A 26,067-nucleotide genomic window follows, 5' to 3' on the forward strand; every position below is an offset into this window, starting at 1 on the left:
CCTTAGACGACTTTCTAGGAGGCAGATAGACGAGGCTGAGCCATAGCCTGAGCCATAGACTTGTTTTTGTTTACACTTTACAGTTACATATATGTTTGGGAACATTTGAAGTCATGGATTTTATATACATTGGACAACATTTATAACTCTATATATCTATGTTTTCTAATTCCTTCAGCTACAATTTACATTTCTACGCATGTGATGGATGTATGTTTATGTATGTGATCAAATTAGCTTCTATTTGATGATGTTATAGTGTCTTTAAGCTTAATTCAATAATGGGTGTATGAAACAAGTTTTAAATCGTTAAAAATCTCTAAATTTCAAGGGTTTTCTTATTTTGCCGAGTCATTGCCGAGTCCAAGCCGAGTCACGAGTCGAGTCAGCCTTGCCGAGTCAGAGCCGAGTCCGAGTCTGGGAACTTTGCCTGGGAATAGACTTCTAATTTCAATTGCTTTGCCTGATGCCTTATAAACGGGAAAAGATGCGGTTTACAGATTTAATCATTTTAATCAATTTTGCACAAACACATCTATCCCATTTTGCATATATTTCAAACGATTTTAAGAGGGACAAAGCAAACTTACCTAGCGAAATGAACGGTTTCCTTTGGATTTTGAAAAAAGTCTGTCTTATGCCCTACGTTCTGAAAAGATAAATTCACAACTTGTAAATTTAGAATGGGAGAGCTCTGCAATTTCAAATTCTAACGGTTAATTCCCTATTCCTAAATTTCGTGCCTAAAATTTGGAGAGGAAAACGTAGTTTAAACACTTAAATTTAGCAATTTTTTACCTTGGAGATTGGGCGATTTACTTCCTGCGTGATTTTCCTTGGGCGTTTCGAAAACTTAGAGCTCTTGCGATTTCACCTTAAGGCGTGAAACTCGAGTGACGACCTGCTCCCCTTTCAAACTTTAACCTTGCGATTTACCTTTGGATCGTGATTTCGGAGGTTTAAAGAGCTTTTGCAGGCTTTATACTTTAACATTTACGCCCTTTCTGGCGATTTTCAAAGAATGGGGGAGGGTTTTCAAACTTTCAAAACTCGCAATCTCCTCTTCTACGGCGCGATTTCGGGATCATGACACGGTTTGCAAACTTAGAAAACTCTAGTGCTTTTATGCCCTATAGTCGCCGAACTTCGACGTTTAGGGGGGGTTTGCAAGCTTCATGAAAAAGTCTTGTGATTTTGCCTTGGAATGCGATTTTTGGTATTTTATGTTGCTTTTCAGGCTTTGTCGAAAATCGCGATTTTATCTTGTAATGCAAACTTCGGGGTTTTGGGTTGTTTTTCAAACTTCTAACTTTCTCTCATTCATCCCCCAAATCGCGATTTTCGACAGTTGGGCTGCTTTTGCAAGTTTATACTTTTCGCACTTTACCTTCATATGCGATTTTCGGCGAATGGGAGGTTTTTGCGAACTTCGGCGATTTGAAAAGGTTTGAAAACTTCGGACTTTCGCACTTTTTCCCTCTAAACACAAACTTCAACGCTTTGAGGGGTTTTGAAAACTTTTCAACTTTTCGCCATTTCTCCATAATGCACTTTTCGGGATTTTATATTGCTTTGCAAACTTTCTCTTGTGGCATTTATTCCTTAGATTGCGATTTTTCCCAATACTGCGATTTTCGGCACTTGAAGGAGGTTTGAAAACTTCAGCACTTTGAAAAGGTTTGAAAACTTCGGACTTTTGAGTCATTTGCAAACTTCGGCATTTTAGAGTCATTTGCAAACTTCTGAAATTTTCACACTTTTACCTTATAAAGCGATTTTCGGTGATTTGAAGAGTTTTGAAAATTTCACCTTTTCGCACTATTCCTTTATAATGCGAATTTCGGGCTTTGGAGGGTTTTTTGCCAAGCTTTACTTCTTGCATTTTATCCAATACTGGTGAATTTCGGGATTTTCATCCATTTTGCAAATTTTTAGAAACTCATGTAATTTTCCCCCTCAGTCCGAATTTCAAGATTTTGAGAGGTTTTGTCGACTTTGACACTTTGTATTTTCTATCTCCTCTATATCCTTTGGCGAAAATCGGCTCTTTGGATCCTTATGCGACCTTCAGACGCTTTATCTTTTACTTGGGGGATTTTGCAAGCTTCTGCCATTTCTCACCTAACTTAGGCGATTTCGCAAGTTTAAACGATCTCTTGGAATTTTAAATGCTCGAAGGTTAAACTGATCTTATGGATTTCCAGGCTTCCGCTCATGACATCATCATCTCATGGACTGATTACAGGCATGCTCAAAAGGATGCGAGACACCCTGCGCAGAACTCAACAGGGCGAAGGCGAAAAGACCAAAAAGAGGAAAGGGGACCCTGTCAGCGACAGGGAGCGTGTGCAACGCACAACAGGTTGAAATGTAGGGATAAAAGATGCACATGGAAACAAAGGTCCACAAGCCCGCTAAGGAAAAGTGGAAAGGTAGTAGGGATTTAGACATTCCAGAACCTTACAAACAACTTTGCAAGAGATGAACTAATATGGAAAACTCCAAAGGCCCACAAGAAACAAACAAGTGGAAGCATGGAGGCACAGGGAATCAGTGTTCAGAAGAAAAGCATGCCAACATGAGAAATCCCAAATGTCCAAAATCAGGACTTGGGGGAATCGAGGAGCCGAGGACTTGAAGGAAAGGCATTTTGGGAAAGTAAATCCAAAAAAATAGGACTCACGGGAAATGGGGAACCAAGAACTTGAGGAAATGGAATGCCAAGAAGGGAAATCCCGAAAGTCTAAAATCAAGAGTTGGGGGAATCGGGCAACTAGGGGCTTGAGGGAAACACATGCAAAAAAGGGAAATCCCAAGAGTCTAAAATTAGGAAAATCAAGGGTTCAAGGATTGAAAAGAAAAGGCATTAAGGCAATATAAACTACTAAAGCCTCTGATAAAGACTCGAGGATTTGGGAAAAGGGAGGAAAAAGCACCAAGTTAAGGAAAACCTTGAAATACCATCCAAGCCTAGAAATTGAACCAAAAATCCTCATACTTAGAAATTTTTAAAATTTAGGTACATGATAAGTAATTAAGGAAGGTAAAACACAACATTAAGCACAAATTGATGAAAGGGTCCCATTTAAGGAATTCTTTGATCAAATATCAATGGTGGGCACAATAAGGCCAAGGCAGCAAAGAGGACACGAGTCCTAGAAAATTTGGCATTTTAGGGCATGTGCCAGTAGATTTCTCAGCTCTATTGTGGTACTTGACATCCATGCGGACCAATTTTGTGAAAAATGTGATGTAATCAACCTTTTAGTATTTGGGATCCAGGTGTGAAGGCAGGTAAGGACGATGAGGAGACCATGTGGGATGAATTTCCCTTTGATCCAGATGATGAAATGGAACTTGATGAGGATTCTATATCAATAAACAATAGTGACGTTACACTTGATCTTGGGGCTGCCTTCTCGTTTGATCAAAGTGACAATGGGGTGGAAGCAGATTTAAAAGTCTATAAGACTCCTAATATTGAAGGGTTTGATGGTGTTCTTGAACATAAATCAAATCTATTAGTGCACAGTGCTGATCATGATCTTGGTGTTGAGCAATGTCATCACGTGGATGATGTGGGGTGTGAGACTAGGGACAACCAAGGAGTCATTGAAGACAAGAATGGAAATTTTGATTGTAATCAAAGGCTCAAAGAATTAGTGATGTCTAATCCTATTTATGATATTGAGCATTTTCAGCTAGTTGGTGGAGTTAGACAAGAGTCTTGGAGCAGCTATGGGAGCAGCAATTGCAAGAAACAAAGTTCTGATTTTTTCGTACAGCCCGTCAAAAGTACACCATCTTTGTATTCTTATGAGTGGGATGGCTTCCAGGTTCTTGATAACCCTTTCTTTGAAGTGGGTATTGAGAAAAGTTATGATAACCCTCTCTTCGTGATGGATGACTTCAATATCTTTAACATCAAGGTGTTGTCGAAACACAATTTAGTTGTCATACAAGGGTTCACTAGAGGAGACATCAATTTCTTAAGTATGCACTTGGTCCACACTATCACTTGGGAATGTGTTGAGTTTTCTTTTCAGTGTATTGAAAATCACTTTCAGTTGGGTATCCAGGCTCGAGATCGTCATCATGGTCTAATGGAGCTTATTACATGTGGAAAGAAAGATCTTTGGAGGGATAAGGAACAGATTTTCAGACTTGATGATGTTGTTCCCTTCTTTACCAGCCATTTGATGGTTCCTTTTGCTCATCAACTAGTGGATTGGGAAGATATTCTGAGCAAAGGATGGTTCCATGCAGAGTTGGAGTCACTAGAGAAGATATTTCCAGCCTTGAACATGAGCATATGTGTTATTTCGGACAATGATTTCCTATGTTACAGCAGCTGTTCATCTTCTTGGATGCTGATTTTCCTAAAATCAGATCTCAAGTTAATCATTTCGGACTTGGTGGGCTGCTGGTGTACTCTTTTTCAGACTTCGCAGTCTCTTGACAGAACGGGTTTATGGTCTCAAATGACAGGTATGGCGAATTGGGGCAATCGGTATCTGTGTATGGAAAGTGTTCAAGCTCTAACTAGTGGTTATTCTTATGCCCTCTCTTCTACTTATGATTGGGACAACGAACCTTTGTTTTCTATGGTTCATCATTCTGAGGTGTTTGGAGTGGGAACTATAAGAGATTTCAGAAGTCTCCATGGTTTTATCAGAATAATTCCATTGAGGCCTAGTAGATTCATGTGGAGTTATGAGAATGAGTTTGTTCAGCTCCTGCAAATGATTGTTTTCCTCCTTGCGGGAAGATTTGGAGAAGTCACATTGACAGTCGTGGCTCTGTTAGATACCATATGGAGATGTGTTGCGGAGTTTGATCGTGAGTTGAGTAGACCTTATTTTCTATTGCCCAAGCTTGTGATAGATAGTGGCATTGTTGATATTGATTACTTAGAGCCTTATGGGCATGAGATGATGCATGATATTGATTTCAATCCTTCAGGGATTTTTAGTTTAAGTATTATGGATGGTAATATTTTGGAGTTACAAGGGAGGTTAGTGCAGTTTTGGCGTGATGTTTTCACTGATGTGATTAGAGTGGCGCAACATCAGCATGGTAGGTTCTTCTTGAGACGAACATGGGACCCTGGGCTCGTATTTACTTTGATGTGGATCAGTTTAAAATTTTCTGGAGTTGTGGTGGCATTGCTTGAGGACAAGCAATTTCGGGAAGGGTGGATTGTAATGTCCCCTTCTCCGCAGTGACTAGTTCAGTTGGCCATTAGCCTAGTTCAGAGGCCCGTAGGCTAGTCGGGAGCAGAAATTAGGGTTTCCTATTTTCTAGGAGGATTCTTTGGTGTTTTCAAGGGGTATATGTGGGAGTTTGACAGTTTGGATTCTGGATTCCTTCTGGGTTTTCAGAGAGCTTCAGGATGATTCGACATGCATCTGCATCGAGTGACTTTTTCCAAACTTACTATTTTTAGTAAGTGCGATGGCTACTCAAAATGTGGTTAAAATCACTTTGGAAACACTTACTATTTTTAGTAAGTACCATTTTTAGCAGTTCTATTTTTAGCAGGATGTCAGCAGGCCTGTTCAAATGGCTATTTCCGGCAGGTCAGTTTGAGCAGTTGGCCTTTAGCATTTTTTGGTGCTATTCTTGGCAAGGATTCTGCAGTTCAACTCAGTGGCTATTTCTAGTAGTAGTATTTTGGCAAGATCCTGTATTCATTCAGAAGACTATTTTTAGCAGTTTGATTCAGAGCCCCAACTCAATTCAGTTTTGGTGATTTCGAGCACTTCAGTCTCCAGCTCAATTTGGCAATAATTAGTATTTGAGAAGGTATTTTTAATATATTAATATCTTAGGTATGAGGTATTAATATTTGATTATTTTATGAATGGATGACTTAGGAAGGGAGAAAATATTAATTTTATCCTAAGTCTATTTGGGCGAAATTTGCATATGACTTCAAGGGGGTTGTCATGGTGTTAATAATTAAATTATAACTCAAGGCAAATGGGGCGATTTTCTAATATATTGTCTTAGTAATATTTTTTATTTGGAAGTCATAGTTGGGCGCCCACTTTACACTTTATTTTATGACACTTATATTTATTAAAAAGGGCAATTTTGGGTGAATGTGAATTGGGCGAACTTGTGCAAGGAAATGAAATGAAATGCAATGCCAAATGTGGATGAAATGGAATGGCATTTGGTTTGGGCGTATTTGGAGTGCATTTGAATTTGAATTTGGCTGGCAAAAAGTTATAAGTGACTTGGGCTCTCATTTTGGGATCCAGAGAAAATATATTGTTATGCTGTCGGAATGACTCCAGACAATCTTCAAGGGTAAATACCTCCTAAGGCTCTTGACAGACTTCGAGTGTGAGATATCACTCCTAGCTGTGATTGGATCTTCTAAATGTGTGGTTCGATTTTAGTGTGCATTTGCAGATTTTCAGTATGGTGTGGATTTCAGTGTTGCTGGTTTTTGGTGTGGTTGTAGCACGTTTTAGTTCATAACTCTCAGTTCGTGTGTCGGATCATTCTGGGTAGTGGCTCATTCTCTTCTTATGCCACAGGCGATCAAGTTTGTAAGTTTGTAGAGCTTAATGTTGAGTATTTAATTTTTAAATGCAAATCGTACTTCTTTCCTAGCAATACTATGTTGGGCTGCCTGGGAATGCATGCATAAATTCATTTGGGGGTTTTGGGTGCAGTTTGTTGGTTCTAATCTCATCGCCTGTCTTGTATCTCTCATTTGCATCCATTTGGGGGTAATTTTGTTGAGTGTGAATAGAGTTACGAGCATTTTTGTGAGTTTCTAAGTTGCTGGTCTGTGTGTTTCCAGCGCATGGGTTGCATATCAAAATCTGAAAAAATTGTTAGTTTGGAGTGTTTCCTTGTGTGGAGTTGGTTTTAGAGTGTGTGGGTTCTATGAAGTGTGTTTAGAGATAATTTGATTGTGTGGGGAGTGATTTAGAAGCGTTTTTGAGGATTTTAATGTTGCTGGTCTGTATTTCCAGCCTGTTGTTCATTCATATCAGATTTAGTTTTTTGGGGTTGAAGCTGGTTTTCAGGTGTGTGAGTCTATGGGTGTGGTGTGAAGAGTCTTGGTAATAAGTTGCAGCTGTTAGTTTGGCTTTTGACATTTGAATATCCATGATGAATCATATTGTAATGCTTGTTAGTAGTACTAATAGCAATTTATTTGAGCTCTCTTAGTCCCACTGCATAAGTGGAAGAGGTTGGCCTTGCCGCCTAGTTTGGACAATGATTCTAGTAATTTTGTAATCCATGTTTGCATTGTAAAGCTGATTAGTAGTACTAACAGCTATATACTTGAATTGTTGTTCTTTGGCCCATTGCATAAGTGGAAGAGGCTGGCTTGCGCCTTTTTATCTATTGTAATTTTGTCCTCCCACTGAATAAGCGGTTGAGCTGATTGTAATCTCATTTTTAGTCCTCCCGCTAAATAAGCGGTTGAGTTGATTGTAATCTCATTTTTAGTCCTCCCGCTGAATAAGCGGTGGAGTTGATTGTTATTTCATTTCTAGTCCTCCCGCTGCATAAGTGGTAGAGTGATTGTTCTTCAGTTCTTGCATCATCCTGGGTTGGTTTACCGTCAAGTGATTTTTAATATTCTCCATATCCCGCTGAAAAGTGGAAGGGGTTGGCTTGCCGCCCAAGCATTGCATTATTTCCAGTTATTTGAAGCTAACAATCCCCTCAAAACCATATGCTCTCACCTTCCCATATTGGGCACTTGGTGATCAAAAAGTGGAAGGGTTAGAGTTTCAGCATTATTGTATTTTCATTTACTAACCTTAACAGGTTTTTGTTGTGATTGTAATTGGAAATAAATTGAAAAAAAGTGTGGGGTTATTACATGTGAATTATCATATGAACTAATTGATGAAAGATTATGCAAAGAAATAAGCTAAGTACTTGCAAATGTGTGTAACTGTATTATAATGCTATGATTTTAGAGTAATTTATATTGGTGTATGGATAAAGATAGTGAATTAAATTGGGTAACGATTAATGCTTTACTTTGAATATTTATTATGTGAATGTAACATGTGGATGACATCTTGTATGATTGATAAGTAAAATTTTGGTATCTCCTAACTAGTCCTTGGGATAGTCTATCCTTTGAGCCTTGCATAGGATTTATTAGAGATTTTTGTCAATTGTTCATTAATCTTCACTCTTTTAGTAAATTCCATAGTGAGTAACCCTATTTGTTAGATAAATATTGTTAACCTAGTCTTACCATCTAGTTTGTTTTGTTATCATTTTTTAACACATTTCCTTTGTTAAGATTCAATTCAATAATTTCTAATATGGTGATTGGACTACCTTGCACACAACAATGGAAACCCACTTTGTCAAAGAAGCTATACATCTATTAGGGCACTAGAGGTTGTAATGTCCCTGCTAAATTCTGATATGAAATCTTAATATTTCTCACTTAGACATTTCATCAAACACTTGGCTGACATAGTCTAGTCTGCTGATCTTAGTTTCAAGTTGATATCAAGGACATCTAATGCTGATTTCTTCATGTAAGGACATTCACAATAGAAGTATAATAACATAGAAATGTTTGGACAACCATCACAAATGTATTATGAAACAAATGAAGCTTATAATCAGACATATCTTATTGCTGTCATTTTGTCAAATGAATGATATGTAACCTCAGAAAATGATTATACAATAGGCAGCCTCCGAACTCCTTAACTTTATTAGATGCCAACCCAAAGTACCACTACAACTTTATCATATGGACTGATAAAAAACTATGTCTCACATTTTCTGAGGACATATGGTACTTACAGACTTAATGCATATCAACAGAAAATTACAAGAGATTGCAATGTCAAGAACCTGATATGATTTCGCCCAAGTAGGGTGATGAAGAAGCAACAATATCCAAGATGATGAGAGCCTCACAAGCCTGATTGATGCACTTCAAGGTTCAGCCCTGCTGCTGCCAATGATTGGACTGAGAACCGGATGTAATCTGCATACCAATGACCAAACTCCACTCCAAATTGATTGATGCTAATGCTGGGTGAAAGCGCCTTATGGAAATGTGAGATTCAATGCCCAATTAAGAGGATTGGATCCAAATCGAGGGTCTTAGTGCCACAGACCTGTCTGATCGGATTCTTGTTTACAAACCCCAAACTCTCACCTAAAATGTGATACAAAATGCCAAGGAAGAGTCGCCTTAACCTCCCATTGATATCACATTCATTCAATGTCATAATCGGTACTCAATGGCAGATGTATGATCAAAATCGTGGGGGAAGAAGAAGTCTGCAACCAAGGTGACAGCAACCACATAGTAGTTCGATCTGCCCTCAAACAATAACAAATAAAATCGCCTTCTTGCTAAGATCAAATCACTGACCCCCAATGTATAAAATTAGCATCCAACAAGCCTCAATGGTAAAATCGTGGTTAATGATAATTCTGAAGCAACTCACCAACTGATATAACTGATATAAATTCTCCTTAAGCTCAAGTGAAAGGCCTGATTGCCCTTCCCAATCACCATAACCTGTCATGCACAATGTGGAAAACTGAATATCTCCCACTCCCAAATGAAGAACTAGGGTTTCGTCCAGCCCTTCTATCTATCAAATCTGCTGAAGGTTTGTGTCCTCAGAGATTCAACCAATGCCAAGCATCAGTCATTTGGTCATATCCAAATCTCCAATCTGCCTGATCATCAATCACCCTCTTCTATTTATCCTTTTCATAACCCATCATGAGATTCTTCTAGAAGAGGGTAGGTACACTTTATTATTTATTAAGTGACTTTTTTATTATTTTAATTTTATACTTTAGTTACTATTTAATTAAATTAATTAAATATAAAGTCACTTTTTTAAATTTTTTTATTTATTTTAACGACTATAAGAAATTAATTTAATTAATTTCTCCTTATTCCTCCACTTAGCCAAAAGGCTAAGTCTTCATGAAAGGCTAGGTAACTGTAATGTCCCCTTGTCAATTCTGATATCTATCTTCTGCTTCTCTTGCTGGATATTCTGTCAAACACTTGGCTAACCAAGGGTAGCTTGCTGTCCTTAATTTTCAGTGTGGTATAAGGGACGTTGCATATTAAATTCTAATGAAATATTCTCCTTATTCCTCCACTTAGCCAAAAGGCTAAGTCTTCATGAAAGGCTAGGTAACTGTAATGTCCCCTTGTCAATTCTGATATCTATCTTCTGCTTCTCTTGCTGGATATTCTGTCAAACACTTGGCTAACCAAGGGTAGCTTGCTGTCCTTAATTTTCAGTGTGCTATAAGGGACGTTGCATATTAAATTCTAATGAAGTACATACATAATTAACTCAAAAAGTGAAGTGTGATGACCCATTAAAGTAGTGACAGCAAACAATAACGATAGAAGCTTCTCAATCAAGGAAAATTATGAACTGTCATTTTGTCAAACAGATGACAAGCAACCTCAGAAATGATTATACATTATGCAGCCACAAACTCCTTCTTAAGCTTTATTCATTGGCCAACCTTATGTGTTATTACAAGATCATATATTGACTGATAAAAATAATTGTGTCTCTGATTTCCTGAAGACAATGGCACTCATGACTCATACACATCAACTGAAAAAGATCAAGAAATAAAGGTATCTAGTGAACCTGTTATAGATCGTCTAGAAGATGTGATGATGAGACAAGCTGAATCCTCCTCCAAGATGCAAATCGTGACTCATCCTAGATCGGCCTGTGACTGATAATGGAAGTCTGAATGTCGGTGTGGATGGCAGCAAATAGGCTTCTAACTTCCTCCAAGCTGATCGGTCTCACCTCCCAGTGAAAGCGCTTTACCAATCAAGATGTCTCAAGGCTCATGCCAAGTAATACCACCCAAATCGATGGGTTTCTGCTATGTACAGGTCTGTCTGATCAGAACACTGATTTGGGGCTTAATTGACAGCAAAGTTCATTCCAAACTGCCTCAAAAGGGATCGCCTTGCTCCCTAATTGAAATCGCTGCCTTCTAACTCATGATTTGATGCATCAATGATGAGTAACAAGCCAAATCGAGGGTTGAGGGAGATCTGAAGTAATTTGTCTCAGATCTGAAAATGTCTGCAACTCTCTTCAAACTGACCTCCAATGTACTCCCAAGAGAATCACCTAGCCTTCCTCAATGTGTAGACAAAAATCATAGATGCTTATTGGCCCAAGGGCTGAAGTCTTACCAAAAATCGTTCACCATGAAAGCTGATGCCAAAACTCAATTAGCTCAAATGAAAGGACTGATTTGTCCTTTCCCAACCACCATACATTCGTTATGCCCAATGTGGAAAACTGAGTATCTCCCACTCCCAAGAAGAAGAAACTAGGGTTTCCTCCAGCCCTTCTCAATCTGCTGAAGGTTTGCGTCCTCAGAGATTCAACCAATGCAATGCATCAGTCATGTTATCATATCCAATCAATCTCCAATCTCCAATCTGCCTGATCATCAATCACCCTCTTCTATTTATCCTTTTCATAACCCATCATGAGATTCTTCTAGAAGAGGGTAGGTACACTTTATTATTTATTAAGTGACTTTTTAATTATTTTAATTTTATACTTTAGTCACTATTTAATTAAATTAATTAAATATCAAGTCACTTTTTTTAATTTTTTAATTACTTTAATGACTTTATAAGAAATTAATTTAATTAATTTCTCCTTATTCCTCCACTTAGCCAAAAGGCTAAGTCTTCATGAAAAGCTAGGAAAAAGTGGACATTACAGAGGTGAAAATTTCTAGACAACTTGGACTAAGCTAGTCTATTTTTATCAGTATGATGTTTTGATAGCTACACACGAGCAGCATTTTTTGAGTTTTACTTGCATTCCACCCTTATAATTTCCATAAGTAAGCCTAATCTAAGGGGATGGAAGTAAGTCTAATTTAAAGGGATGGGGATGTGACACCTAGCTATTTTGTGGCACTCTACTTGCTTGTTCACTCTTACATTATTAAATAGTTTTAGACATTGACTGTAACTTCTAACTCTTGCAGTAGCTTATTTTCATTATGATGTTAAACTACTAGTAAACCCTTTTGTGGTTTTCTTGTATGGTTCATGGATTCTTGTGTTGATAGTCAATAATCAATAATAGGACATATATAAACCTGATGTGTAATTACATTGGTAGTGCTCTAACGCTTTGTGTGGTAATTGTGATGTAATTTGCACTATAAAGATTTCTCAACCAAGTGTCAATATGCTCATAATGAGGACCTGTCGCATGTTGTTAGACTTGAGTAAGTTTTCTTGTGGTTGAAGATAGATGCATTTGTTATCTTGTGTACTCCTAATACTTTGATCAACATCCTTGTAGTTTCAAAATGTCACGAGTGGTTTATGGTAGTTATTTTCCTTGGATGTGTGTGTGAGACTTTTGGTAGTTAATTTATATATTTTAGTATGTTGTTAATTACCTTATATAGCATTTATTTAGATTTTAAATGTAATTGTAGTGTCGTAAATCGTAACCAATACAATTCACACCTCATGTTTGTGCTCCTACCTTAGAGTGTCCTATCCCTGTTCCCCCTAGGTCTGTTTTGGTCCTCTTTACTCCAACCTTGATGTCACATGTTGACACCTCTAAGTGGGCCCCATTCTGGAGTTGCCTTATCCAAATTTTTGATTTGTTGGTCCTATTTTTGGAGGATCAGAGCATGGACCAAGGCGCCCCAAACTGCCCTAGTCCGCCTTAAACATGACCCAATTTGAATCTGGGCAGATTCTCTCCCTCCCTGATGGATTTCGGTCCCCGTGGCTACACTTGACCATTGGAGGTTGGCCTAATTGGTAATTTACCTTGGGAACCCTATATAAAGACAACTTATCAATTCATTTTAGATCTAAGACTCCATACCTAACACTCGCACATTCAAGCATTCATCATCCAACATTCTCAAGCATTCAAGTTAGCATTTCATCCTTCAAGAATTATGGAGCAAAGTTACATCAATATTCATGCAAGCATGTGTGTTTGATTAGGTCTTTCATGTTCATGTATTTGCCATGCCATTACAATCAACATTTGTGATTACATTCAAAGAGCATTGCCTCATCAATCTTTCTATCAACCATTGCAGATCTGAGGTATATCTCCTAGCATTTACTTCAGTATTTAGATTATTCAATTCAAGGTTAATTCCTAAACCAAGGTTTGACCCAAGACAAACCCCTATCCACAACCCTTTCCTCTCTAATTCTCTTTGCAGGGAATTGACTCAGGAGTTCTACTTAGGGATTCCGACAAGGTTGACAATAACGAACAGGTTTAGCTTTCAACGAAGAGAAAATCGAAGGACCAGGGCGAATCTCTACTATTGGGTCTCGAAAAATTAGCCCGAACCTTTGAGAACAAGGTTTGACTCTCTTATTTTGCCCAAATCCCTGTCTATGCCTCTATTGGATACCCGTAGCAATCTGTTTTTACTATTTCATCTCAATTATCCCTTGTCTTGCCCTAATTTCACAATTCACATCCAAATTTCAACTAGAAAGAGGGTAGCAAACTAAAAACCAGTGAATCTAATCAGATTTTCAGCCCTTTTCCTATTTCGATTGTGGCTAGAACTATTGGATTCACCCGCCTTTCAATGTACTAGTCCCATAGGTAAGATTAGTGTTTTTATTATCTTAATTAGTGAAACCCTAATTAGATATGGATAAAGAGATGTAAATTAAATAATAGTTTATATGTTAAGTGTTAGCTTCATTATGATATAACATGTGGAGTTATGTAATGTCCCGACGGCTCTCCCAGTCGTACGACAGCCCCAACTCTCAGCCCGCACAACGGCTGATAACTCAACATACGGTATGATGTGATGCTTCGTACAGTTCCGTACAGTGATTATGCCAACAGGCCCGTACGGTGGCTACACTCCACCAGTACGGTGAGAGGATCCAATACTTCACCCGTACGGTAAAGTCTTACTTGCACCTCCATACAGTGTATCCATATTGTTACTACTCCAGACCACGAGTAGTACGGTCACCCTTATCACTATGCGCGAATGATTCTACCAAGTCCTGCATACGACAATCTTCAGGAAACACTTACGAATTTGATGCAATATACTCTTTGGATATATATATTTATATTAGTTTAGTGCACAGAATGAAAGCTCTGGGAACCTGTATTTCGTCTAGAACTCAATGAAACGTGTATTCAAATGAAAACATTACAGATTCGGACCACGAGCAAAATAGGGTGAGGAGGTACTCCCACCGAAACTGCAATTACAGAATAGGGAGGATCTTGCACCTCCGAAACTACAACAAAACGGAACTCCAACTGGAATTCGCAAATACAAAGAAAACATCAAATTCACCATGCCTGCGACAATGCCAAACTCGGCCTTATAAATGGGCTTCGAGAAGTTTCCCGAAGGGTTACAAACGGGTCGACACCAAAAAGTTTATAACTAACTAATTAATAAAAAGGGCCCGAAAGATATTATTAAGTACGGGGCCGTACAATAAATTATTTAAATTGACTATTTAATTATATCGGGGACATTACAAGTTAAATATTAATATCGTTTTCATATTGACCAAAATGTGGATATTGTCAATGAGGGTAATTTCATTTGGACAATAAATTCAATTATAATTATAAATGACTTGAATTAACTTATAAGATACTACCGCCTAATTATACTAGTTGTTGATTTCATTTCATTTATGATGCTTATAGATATTTTTAATTTTATCATGTTTATAGATTTGTTGTTAATAAATATTATTTTAAGAGTTGATATGCAAGTAGTTAATTGATTTAAAAAATACTTTTGATTAGATGTTGGTCTAACCCAAATTTAGATGATTGCCTATTAGTATTCAATTATGTTTAAAATGTTAGTTTTAAATGAATTGGAATAGTGGATGTGATTTACATTAAAAATGAAAAGTAATTCTATGCAAATTTAACATTATTTAGATAATGAAATTTTGTTTACATTGTGATTACAAGATTTAATTATTGATTAGATGCCCTTGTACATATCATTGAGTTGAGACGAGATCTATAAGTGTTTCATCTATGTTTGTGTGTCCAATAAATCAAGCATATTGTATAGTGCTTCAGCTATGGATTTAATATGTGAATTGAGTCTGTAAGGAGGCTTGACAAGGACCATCTATTGTCTCACTCCACATCGTGGCATAACAAGACCTTGACCCTATTTTGACATTGACGCCAAATCATCTTGGTCAAGTGTCGTCAATACTCCCTATTAGCCATGTGATTCCTAGTTATATCCCTTGACATAATTTTATCACTTTTGTTGTATATCATGTGGTGGATAATTATTGTGCTTTAATTTTAGTTTTTTAAATGTGAAATTCGTATTTAGAATTTTGAGGATTTTTAAAAGCTTGTAAAAAGTGATATTTTGTATTTCATGTAATTTTTTAGTTCCTATGAAAAGTAACTTCATTTGAAGTGCTTGTGGAAACATGATTAAGTGTGTAAGAAGGATTGAGAACCCTTAGAAGCATTCAAAAGAGCATTTAATATATTAAGATATGGGAACTTCAGTGCTAGTACTCAAGTCAACCAATCTACATTTGAAATTGGTTGAAAAGAATGCACTCCACTCATCCATGCTTTGGGTTCACATGGCATGGGTATGGTCCATTTATTGGGTAGGTGCATGAATTTTGGGGTTACGATGTGGTTCCATCCTATTGGATGGAGAAGAGTAACATGGAACTCCCTTTCATACCTCTTTCCTTGGCTTGGACAAGAGTGAGTGAATTCATTCTTGTATGCTCATTTATTATGTATAGTCATACTTAAAATGAATTGGGAAGCATAGATAGATAAGAGAATTTTTATTCTTCAAATCCCATGATTTTTAGATCCTTTCTTTTCTTCCTCTTGATGCAATGTTCAAGATTTGGGTGGACCTTTTTTGGTTCATTTGTTGACCCAAGGCTATATGATACATTTGTAGAAGTTGTTTCAAGTGTTAAATTCCATTGATCGCTAGGGTTACAAACATGATAGCATCATTAAAAACTGAAATACTAAAAGACTTGTTCTCCCCTCCATAATAGGGAGCCCAAATATTCTTCCCTCTTTTTGTTTAGTTTCCAATAGTTTTAATCTATGCTCCTTGAGGACATGTTCCTTGCCCAAAATGACTCCATCCCATATAGGGGATGTTTTGGGGATGCAAAGACAAGTAGGAAATCTCCCCCAACTTGTCCCTTTTTTTTCAAAAATTTGGAAACATCCCTAGGACATCAAAAAAAAAAATTGTAGGTTATGTTAGGAGATGGCTAGTCATCCCTAGGATGACCAAAACATCCCTAGTCTATACTAGGGATGGCTATCTATCCCCTAATGCCTACAAATTTTAGTTACTTTTTAAAAATACGAACTTACAACCTTTCAATGTTTGTGTGGTTTATGACATGCCCATCTAAGATGTACAAAAAACTATGAAAATAGTGTGCACCATGAAGGTCTGTGTGGTTTTAAAATGCTTCATTCAAACTTGGATGAAAGCTCCACCCCTCAAGCCCACTTCATTTGGGCTTGGTGGCAGGGGCTCTGCCCTTCAACCCCACCATATATCATGATAGGGAACACACCAAGGGCCTTGCCCCCAAACCTCGCAATGGGTGCTACCTCAAACCCCCACAAGTACCACTACCCTCAACCCCATTGGGGGCATTGTCCCCAATCCCCCACTAAGTTATAAGTTTGACCAAGTAATAGACCAATGATTAATCATGATCACAAAATCCAACTGCCCCCAATCCACCACTAAATTATAAGTTTGACCAAGTAATAGACAAATGATTAATCATGATCACAAAATCTACAAAATATTTACCCCCTGTTGGAGACCTTTGCATCTTCACAATCAAGGATTATTTTGTTAATAGTTTTCAAAGCAAATGACAGCCACATACAAAGTTGGCATGCTTTTCATTATATTGTTGAATGAATCAAGTAATAACCGGCAGAAAATACCACTTTCATAATGCAAAAATGCATCAATCATGCCCTACGCAAATAACTCACAGAACAATCCCATCTATTAGTATTCCAACTAAGGTCAAACTAGAACATAACCAATTATCTGTTTACTTAATTGTTCGTCTTTATTAATGAGTTTGACAAAAGAACATGCAATCTTGAAGGCTTTAGAAAAACTTCAATAATAAATTCCACCTGAAGCTATTGAAAATATTGTTGACAAAACAATTACCACCTAGCATTTTAATTGACTTCCTAGCAAATGCATTAAACCACAACACAACTAGGCATCTCTAACATCATATGAAAATAATCACAAGCTAACATGAACTTCCACTTGCATTTAGGCAATTAAAATAACACTAAGATGTGCATACTAATTAATACAATAATTACAAGAAGGATTGTCAAACATAAGGGTTCACAATGCCAATCAACCTATTCAAGCAAAATGAAATGCAAGATCTATAGAATTTACGATGCAGCATACACCATCTTCAAAATACATAATATGTAAAATCCACATCATGATTCCAAGGAAGCCAATTAACACAACCGATCAAGAAGCACCCAAACTAGAAGAGTGTGACAAGCAGTAAGATCACAAGAGGACACACAATAATAACAAACCTCCACTTTAATATACAGTTCAACCAAAATAAAAACCAAGCCACTGGAACATGCTAGAATTCCTACTTACATACTAGTACTCACATTTCACCATCACAGAAATTTCTAAACATGTAACAATAAACAAAGTCACCATAAACCCAGGAGGAGCAGCACCATCCCAATCACTCACTAGGATATCATAATTTAATACTGGTTAGCAGCGCTCAATGCATGAATCCATGGTTCATAAAGTTTATCAACAAAAAGGGTTTACAAAAAATTAATGTTTATAATAAAATTTTGATACATCAAAACTTGGAGATTAACATTTCATGATGAAAACTAATTAATACAATGAGTCACTTAGTAAGGTAGGTGTGACTAAAGCCACAAATTACTTGAACAGATGGACCTAACAAGATCTATATTTATACAGATACAAGCTCAATGGAGAACTCGAATATTTTTTGTAATTTATGAGGTAGTTATATATTCTCCTATCGTTGTATGGTGTACCTATCTTTTCCAACACTTTCTCTTGCCAACATTTGCTCAGAAGAAGAGGGCAATGAACCAAACAAGAACACTCGTTGGGAGATATTTCTTGGGATTGAAAGGAGGAGCCTCGTGCTCTTTGAATCATCCATATTTGTTAAGAAACAAAGGGCCCCTCCTTGGAAGATTTGGTCCTCCTCTTGTTTGGATGAAAAGACAACAATGAAACAATCTCTGTGTATCATCAGTGTCTCAACCACTCCTAGTGGCTTCCAGTTCTCTTGCATCCAGGTTTTCATGGTTTTGGGTCCTGGGAAGACTCCCATAAATATATGGATGAAGTAATTGAATATAATTTTTTAACAAGAATAAGGGATGAAACATTTGGATCTCTATTCATGCAACAGCAAAAGTAATCTAGTTTTGTGAAATTTTGGCATGCCCCCACCCAGATAGCAGCTTTATAAAGAAACCTAGGCGATGAAAATAAGATAATTACACTCCCTTAGGCCGACCCAGATTAAAGTGATTAGAATAATAACATTTTATTTAAGGATATTATAAGTGCAAGTTTAGGGCCGACCTTGACAGGGCTGTATCTATTAATTCTGGCCAACTGTATTTATAAATAGTAAGGGCATGGCCAACTTCCTCCTTAAAGGGCAAGGATTTATGGCCAACTTCCTCTTAGTCTAAGGCAAGTTGTACATATATAAATAAGGACTGCAATCGCGATTTTTATGAAGGGGGAATGTATAAAACAAAAAGGCAGCGATTAACAAATAAACAAAACAAGGCAGAAGTTGGGTTTAGTTATGAAGAGGCACCATTAAGAAATGTTATGACCACTCTTAAAGGCCAGCATCTCTCAAATGTTGTCTATCTTAGAGATATAAAGATATAAGATCACAGGGGAGGAAGGCATCAAGGCAAATGAGAAGACATCTTCAGCAATCAATTGAGAAAAACATCAAGACAGATAAAAGCATCTGCAGCGATGAGTAAAAAGGAACTGGATCAAACATAAAGGGAATTAAATAAGCATCAGAATTCAGAAAAGTAGAATTTCTGAAGGAAGGCAACAAACGAAGAAGCAGAAGTGCTTATCCAAAGGAGCAGCAATCAACATCCCAAGAAGGAAGCAGTATAAAATAACATCTGTCTAGATCACAACAGCAGTCTGAAAATATATATAACCTGCAATATTCTATAGTGGCAAATTCTAGGGTAAAACAAGAAAAGGACATTACAATTGTTATCAAAGCACTGTTCCTGCCAGCCTGAGGGACAAAGGATAGTTGATGCAACCTAGCCAAAGGGCTCAAAGGGCCTCGGAAAGAGAAACAAAGAAGCTTGCATCCACGGACAACACAATGAACGAACAAATGATCAACGAATTGAGGACCTCCATGGAACAAACCACTCAATCTCTCATGGAAAAAAATGAAAGAAATGAAAGAACGACCCAACTTCTCCTCCAAGCCATCCAAAACATCAACAACCATATTTATAGATCCAACTTGACCCATGGGAGAGATACCAACTCCAACCATTCTGAAAATAACAACCCAACAAGTTTATCAACCCCTACACCAACAAGACCTCTCTTCCCACCTAGGGAAAAACACATGGTAGAGGAAGACGCAAATAATCCAACCACTAATAATGTGGAAGAATTCGCGGAAGCACACTCAAGATTAGATCCCGAAGTTAGGAGGAATGTCTCCTTTAGGAATTAGTATGATGTTAAAACATGAATTGCCCCTAATAGGAGACAAGGGGAACCCAACAAAGATTTAAAAGAAAGGATAAGTAAAATGTCACTACCCAACTTTAATTGGATCTCGGAAATTCACTGCATGTTCATGGGTCCAAAAGATGGACACCTATCTTTCACTTAGCCCCATGAAGGAACAAAACACCATTAAATTTGCCATACTCCACTTAACAGGGATAGCCCATGATTGATGACATCATGGCATTACCCAAGGCCACCAACACATAACCACTTATGATGAATTCACTCAAAGACTTATCCAAAGAATTGATCAAAAACACCTCGAGCGGTACTTCAAAGAGTTAACACAAATCAAACATGGAACCACAAAAGAGTATACCATTAAATTCCAAAAAATATCAGCCATGGTACCAAACGTGTCCAAAAGAAGACACATACCTAATTATCGAGGGATCAAAAAAAAACTATCTGAGGCTTGGTGAGTGCCCTCAATCCTACATCACTTGAGGACACAATCCAAAAGGCACTAAATTTAGTGTTGGTATAAATTGTCTCATAATTACACTTTACTTAAGTTGACTTAGGATAATCCAATTCATTGTAGTTTGCATATGAGACACTTAGGGAATTGCACATCTAGGGAAGATGGTTGTAGGAGAAATTCCACCTTTTGTGGTTGTGATGTCCCCTAAAAAGTAATACTTTCTTTTGGAAGTATTTCAATAAAAATAAACTTTCATTGTTTTATATTAGTCTTTAATTTACTAATATATTATAATTTAAGTTTAGTTCTTTTATATTTGTAAACTATTATTTAAAATTATTATTCCCTGTGTGTTTAGCGGTAGTTGATGGAAATTGGTTTTCCTACGGGAATTTTTTTCCCGATAGCTTGGCTTTAAATAAACCATTGTTCATTGAGACTAGGGTGCTGGAATTTGAAGAAGCATGCAAAGAAATCTTTCTCTAAGGTTTCCGGAGAGATATTAAGAACATCCTTTCACCAGAACCCCCTGGCCTATTGGATTAGTGTTATGGTATCCATAATGGAGTCCGTCGTGGAGTGTGCTCAGAGGAGCGTCTGAACTTCTATTCACGCAAATGAGTTCGAGATCATCGTGCCGTATCTGAAACGTCAATATTTCCAAACATAATCAATGTAATTCATCTCTACGAATTCATTGTTGCGGAATCGCGATTAAATGGTTGCGGAATTTGGTCTACTGACGGCATTGGTAGAATGTCGGGTTGAATAGTTGAGATTGCATTTTCGACAAAAGCAAGGAAGCATGCGTTTCTTGTAACAAAGAACCATGAAATAATCATCCAACGATATTTGGCCTGGAGAGGTAACATATCGTGGCAGAATTACCAGACGGTGTTTGGTTTACACGCACAGGAATTAATTCCTTACTCCGTCAGTATTTCCGGTTCAATACAAAAGACCCAATATCGGAATTTTATTTGAACAATGTGCCAGCATGGAAGTATGGCTACCAACAACTGTTTGGCGTGGTATCATTCCTGGAGGTTACGTGGTGTGAGTTCAACGTGCTGGAACTAGTGAATTCTCTGTAATTAACAATTGGCTTTCCATATCATTTCCAGGTGCACTGTTAATATAAGATACTTCCAGAATGTTATTTCAATAATTGCAAGCTATTTTTGAATCTGTTGAGAAAACGCCATGTTGGAATTAGTTTCAAGTTTGTTTTCCTTCTAAACAGACTAAGTTATGCTATAGCTGTACAATAGGAGAAAGATTTAATTAGACTGAACCTATGAATGGTATTCTGTGCATTTTTCCAACAAATGAATGTGTTCGAGACAAATTCTGAAATACTTATTAATCTGCAAAACAAATTCCAATTGAGGAATTTTATAGTGGTATCAGAGATTTTGAATCCTGCCAGCCTGTAGGGTGTTATTGAGTTGAAAATTCATGAAAAATCTATGCACAGCTGAGTATGCACCAGGGAAATTATAATTTTCGGAATACTAGGGCCCAACAAAATAGATATCAAAACTCTCCTTTAGCACAAAGTAGTTCTTCTATTCAGTTTGAAATTGATGACAGCCATACTGAAACTAACGAAGAGATTATTTTTTAAACAAACAATATGGGGGAACCTGAAAACAATAGGGATCTCATAGCAGCTTTAAGTAGAAGTCAACAAGATATGCAGGACAATGTCAACAGAATGACTAATTTAATCACCCAATTTATGGCACAAAATATTAATCAGCATCAAAATAATGGTGGAAATAATCAACATCAAAATACTGGGGTAAATAATGGGGGTAGAGATGAGCAATATGTTAATAATAATCAGCCGGAAAGAACAGGAACAGCCAGACCCTTTATGCCAACCTTCACTGCTAGGAATGTGCAACCAGAAAATGAACCGACAATTAGAGAATTACAGGATGAGATACACCATGATTGGTTATTATCAGGGGATAATTTTAGATCAACAATGACATTTAGAGAATACTTGGATGTCAGAATAAAACATAGGCCAAGAGGACAGCGAGGGAACAACAGTGAATTGCAAAGAAAAAATGGTAAAATGTCCATTCCTTATTTTGATGGGTCAAGTAAAACAACTGCTCGGGCTTGGGTGCAAAAATTAGACACATACTTCCAATTAAATCCTATGTTGGAAGATGAGGCAATTAAATATGTTACATTACATCTTGAAGGTGTAGCACATGAATGGTGGCATCATAGGCAAGTAACTTTGGGTCATAATCTGATTGATACTTATTTTGAGTTTACTGAGAAACTTATAGATAGATTTGATTCTAAAGACCCTGAACTTCATCTTAAAGATTTGACTAAGCTCAAGCAAACTGGAACTGTTGAGCAATACATCTCTGAATTTGAAAAGTTGGCAGTTTTAGTTACTGAGATTTCAAAGAGACACAAAATTGTGATATTCATAGATGGATTGTCTGATTCACTCAAAGGCTGGGTTAAGTCCTTGAACCCTCCTACTTTACAAACAACTATTAAAAGAGCAAGAGAATTGGAACCATCTTCAAAAGGGAAATTTTTTAATAAAGGACCACCACCTAAACCGGAAAAAGACAAACAACCTTTCAATAAAGATAATTTCCCTAAAAACAAGTTAGATAAAGAAGAGAGGGAAGAACTCAGAAGGAAAAAACTATGTTTCAGCTGTAGAGAATCATGGCAGCCAGGACATAGATGTTTGGGAAAGGGAAAAATTAATTACATTGAGGTTATGTCCGATAGTGACGATGAAGAGAATGTTGAACTTAACATAGAACCTGCACCACAGAACACAGAATCAGAGACAGGTACTAAACATGGAGAAGGGGTAATAGCATCTATGACAGGAACACCACATTATAATATTTTCAGAGTTAGAGGAGTTTTGAATGGGCAGTGTGTGGTTGTTATGCTTGATAGTGGTTCTACTCATAATTTTATAGATGTAGATCTTGTGGAAAAACGTGGATTGCAAACTGAAAAACATGAAGGTTTTGATGTTAGAGTAGCAAGTGGAACTAATTTGTCCGGTACTCATAAACTTCCTAAATTGAGTATTACTCTTGGCAATTATACCGTTACTGATGATTTTTATGTGATTGATTTGGCTGATAGTAATGTTGTTTTGGGCATTCAATGGATGGAAACATTAGACGAGTACCCTCGGAGTTTTAAAAGATTGGAATTTTCTTTTAAGATTGATGATAAGAAAGTAGTTATTCGTGGTATGTCTAACGGTGGTCCCAGGATCGTTAGTGCTAAAAGAATGGAGGCTATTTTCAGACATGGAGATGTGGCATGGTTGGCACAATGTTTAATCTCTAACAAGGTATCATGATTTGAATCTAAACATTATCAGGGCGATTTGTTAAAAGTATTAGATTCACATAATCCAGTTTTTAGTGATTACCTCCAGGAGTCCCCCCTGATAGAGGATTTGAACATACCATTGAATTAGAAGAAGATGCCAAACCCGTTATCACAACTCCTTACAGAGATCCTAAAACATTCAGGGATGAAATAGAAAAGGCAAATAAGGAATTGTTGGATATGGGGCATATCGTTAGTCCTTTTGCATCATCAGTAGTACTGGTCAAAAAGAAGGATGGAACTCTTCGCATGTGTATTGATTACCATGCTCTTAACAAGAAGACAATCAAAAACAGGTATCCAATTCCTCGAATTGATGAGTTGTTAGATAATTACATGGTGTTGTTTATTTTTCTAAAATTGATTTGAGGTCAGGATATCATCAAATTATGTTAAGAGATCAAGATATTCATAAAACTGCTTTTCGTTGTCATTATTGTCATTATGAGTTCTTGGTTATGCCGTTTGGTTTAACAAATGCTCCGCCAACATTTCAGTCTTGTATGAATCATATCTTTAACAAACAGTTGAGGAAATTTTTGCTAGTTTTCTTTGATGATATATTGATTTACAACAAAACTTGGGAAGATCATTTGAAACATATTGATATAGTTCTTGGTATTATGGAATCTCAATCACTTTATGCAAAGGCTTCTAAATGTGAATTTGGAATGACAGAAATTTTGTATTTAGGGCATATGATCAGTGCTACAGGTGTACAGGTTCATCAGGAAAAGATAAGAGCCATTTTGGATTGGCCACCGCCACGAAATCTTATAGATTTGCGAGGATTCTTTGGATTATGCAATTATTACAGGAGATTTGTCAGAGGTTTTTCACAGCTTGGGGCACCATTGACAGATCTTACCAAAAAGGGGGCATTCCGATGAACTGAGGAAGCACAACAAGTTTTTGAGAAACTTAAAGAGGTAATGAGTTCTTGCCCAGTACTTGCACTTCCAGATTTTAATCAGCCTTTTGTCTTAGAATGTGATGCATCTGGTAAAGGAGTAGGAGCAGTCTTAATGCAAAATAAACATCCTATAGCTTATGAAAGAAGGAAACTTAGTAACGTAGATTGTATTCTATTTATGACAAAGAAATGTTGGCAATCATGCACGCATTGGCAAAATTTAGACAGTATTTGGTTGGTGGCAAATTTGTAGTAAGAACTGACCATAATAGTTTGAGATATTTCTTGGGACAGAAAGATTTGAATGACAGGCAGCAAAAATGGATCCGTAAGATCGACGCTTATGATTTTGAAATTGAATATGTGAAAGGTAAAAACAATGTTGTTGCAGATGCATTATCTAGAAGACCTGAAATAAATGCATTATCTGTAGTAACAGCTGATTGGAAATCTTTATTGCTGGTTGAATATTCCAAGGATTCTTTTGCATGTGATTTGCTAGATGGTAATATACAAGATGATAAATATAAGGTTGTAAATGATGTTATCTATTACAAGGACAGGATTTACTTGATTTTAGGCTTGAAGTTGAAAGAGAAAATCCTCCAATCAGTGCATGATATTCCTTTAGCAGGGCACCCCGGATACTTTAAAACTTATCGAAAGATAAGAGAAAGGTTCACTTGGAAAGGATTAAAAAATGATGTCCTTCAATATGTCAAAGAATGCACCACTTGCCAGCAAAATAAAGCCGAGCATACTTATCCTGCAGGTTTATTACAGCCGCTGCCAATACCAGAACAGAAATGGGAAAGTATATCAACGGATTTCATCACAGGTTTACCGAGGTCCCAAGGTAAAGATTGTATTTTTGTTGTGGTTGATAGATAAACAAAATTCGCACACTTCTTTTCTGTCACTACAGAATTCACAGTTGTTCAGATCGCAAACTTATTTTTTAGAGAGATATTTCGTTTACATGGTTTACCAAAGAATATAATCAGTGATCGAGATAGCAGATTTTTGAGTATATTTTGGGGGAAGCTTTTCAGATTGACAGGTACAGAGTTAAATCATAGTACCAGTTATCATCAACAAACTGACAGACAGACAGAAATAGTGAACAAGTGGATAGAAGGTTACCTTCATAACTATGTGGCAAGACATCAGAAAGCTTGGGTTCGTTGGTTATATTTGGGTGAATATTGCTACAATACTACATTTCATATGTCAATAGGTGTGTCTCCTTTCAGAGCATTATACGGCTATCATGCACTCTCTTTTCTTGATCTTGCTTTTGAACAGAGTAATCTTCCCAAATCTCGTGATTGGCTTCAGGAAAGCCAAGATATCTTGAGAGCACTTAAGGAGAATTTGCAATGTGCACAAAATCAAC

The 26,067-nt window shown here is 37.1% G+C and overlaps 1 protein-coding gene across 4 annotated transcripts in view; it reads right to left on the reverse strand.

The window, feature by feature from the left end:
- Window positions 1-26,067, reverse strand: part of LOC131037351 (uncharacterized) — a 241,535-nt gene that overhangs the window by 78,807 nt on the left and 136,661 nt on the right. For 2 of the 4 annotated variants that reach the window (XM_057969481.2, XM_057969467.2), the window contains one exon: window positions 23,112-23,166. The exons of the other annotated variants lie outside the window; for them this stretch is intronic. In XM_057969481.2, the coding sequence (XP_057825464.1) occupies window positions 23,112-23,166 (55 nt within the window). The remainder of the gene's footprint in view (window positions 1-23,111; window positions 23,167-26,067) is intronic. 4 annotated transcript variants of the gene reach the window in all.

Source organism: Cryptomeria japonica, chromosome 6, assembly GCF_030272615.1.
Source record: "Cryptomeria japonica chromosome 6, Sugi_1.0, whole genome shotgun sequence".
NCBI classification, from domain to species: Eukaryota; Viridiplantae; Streptophyta; class Pinopsida; order Cupressales; family Cupressaceae; genus Cryptomeria; species Cryptomeria japonica.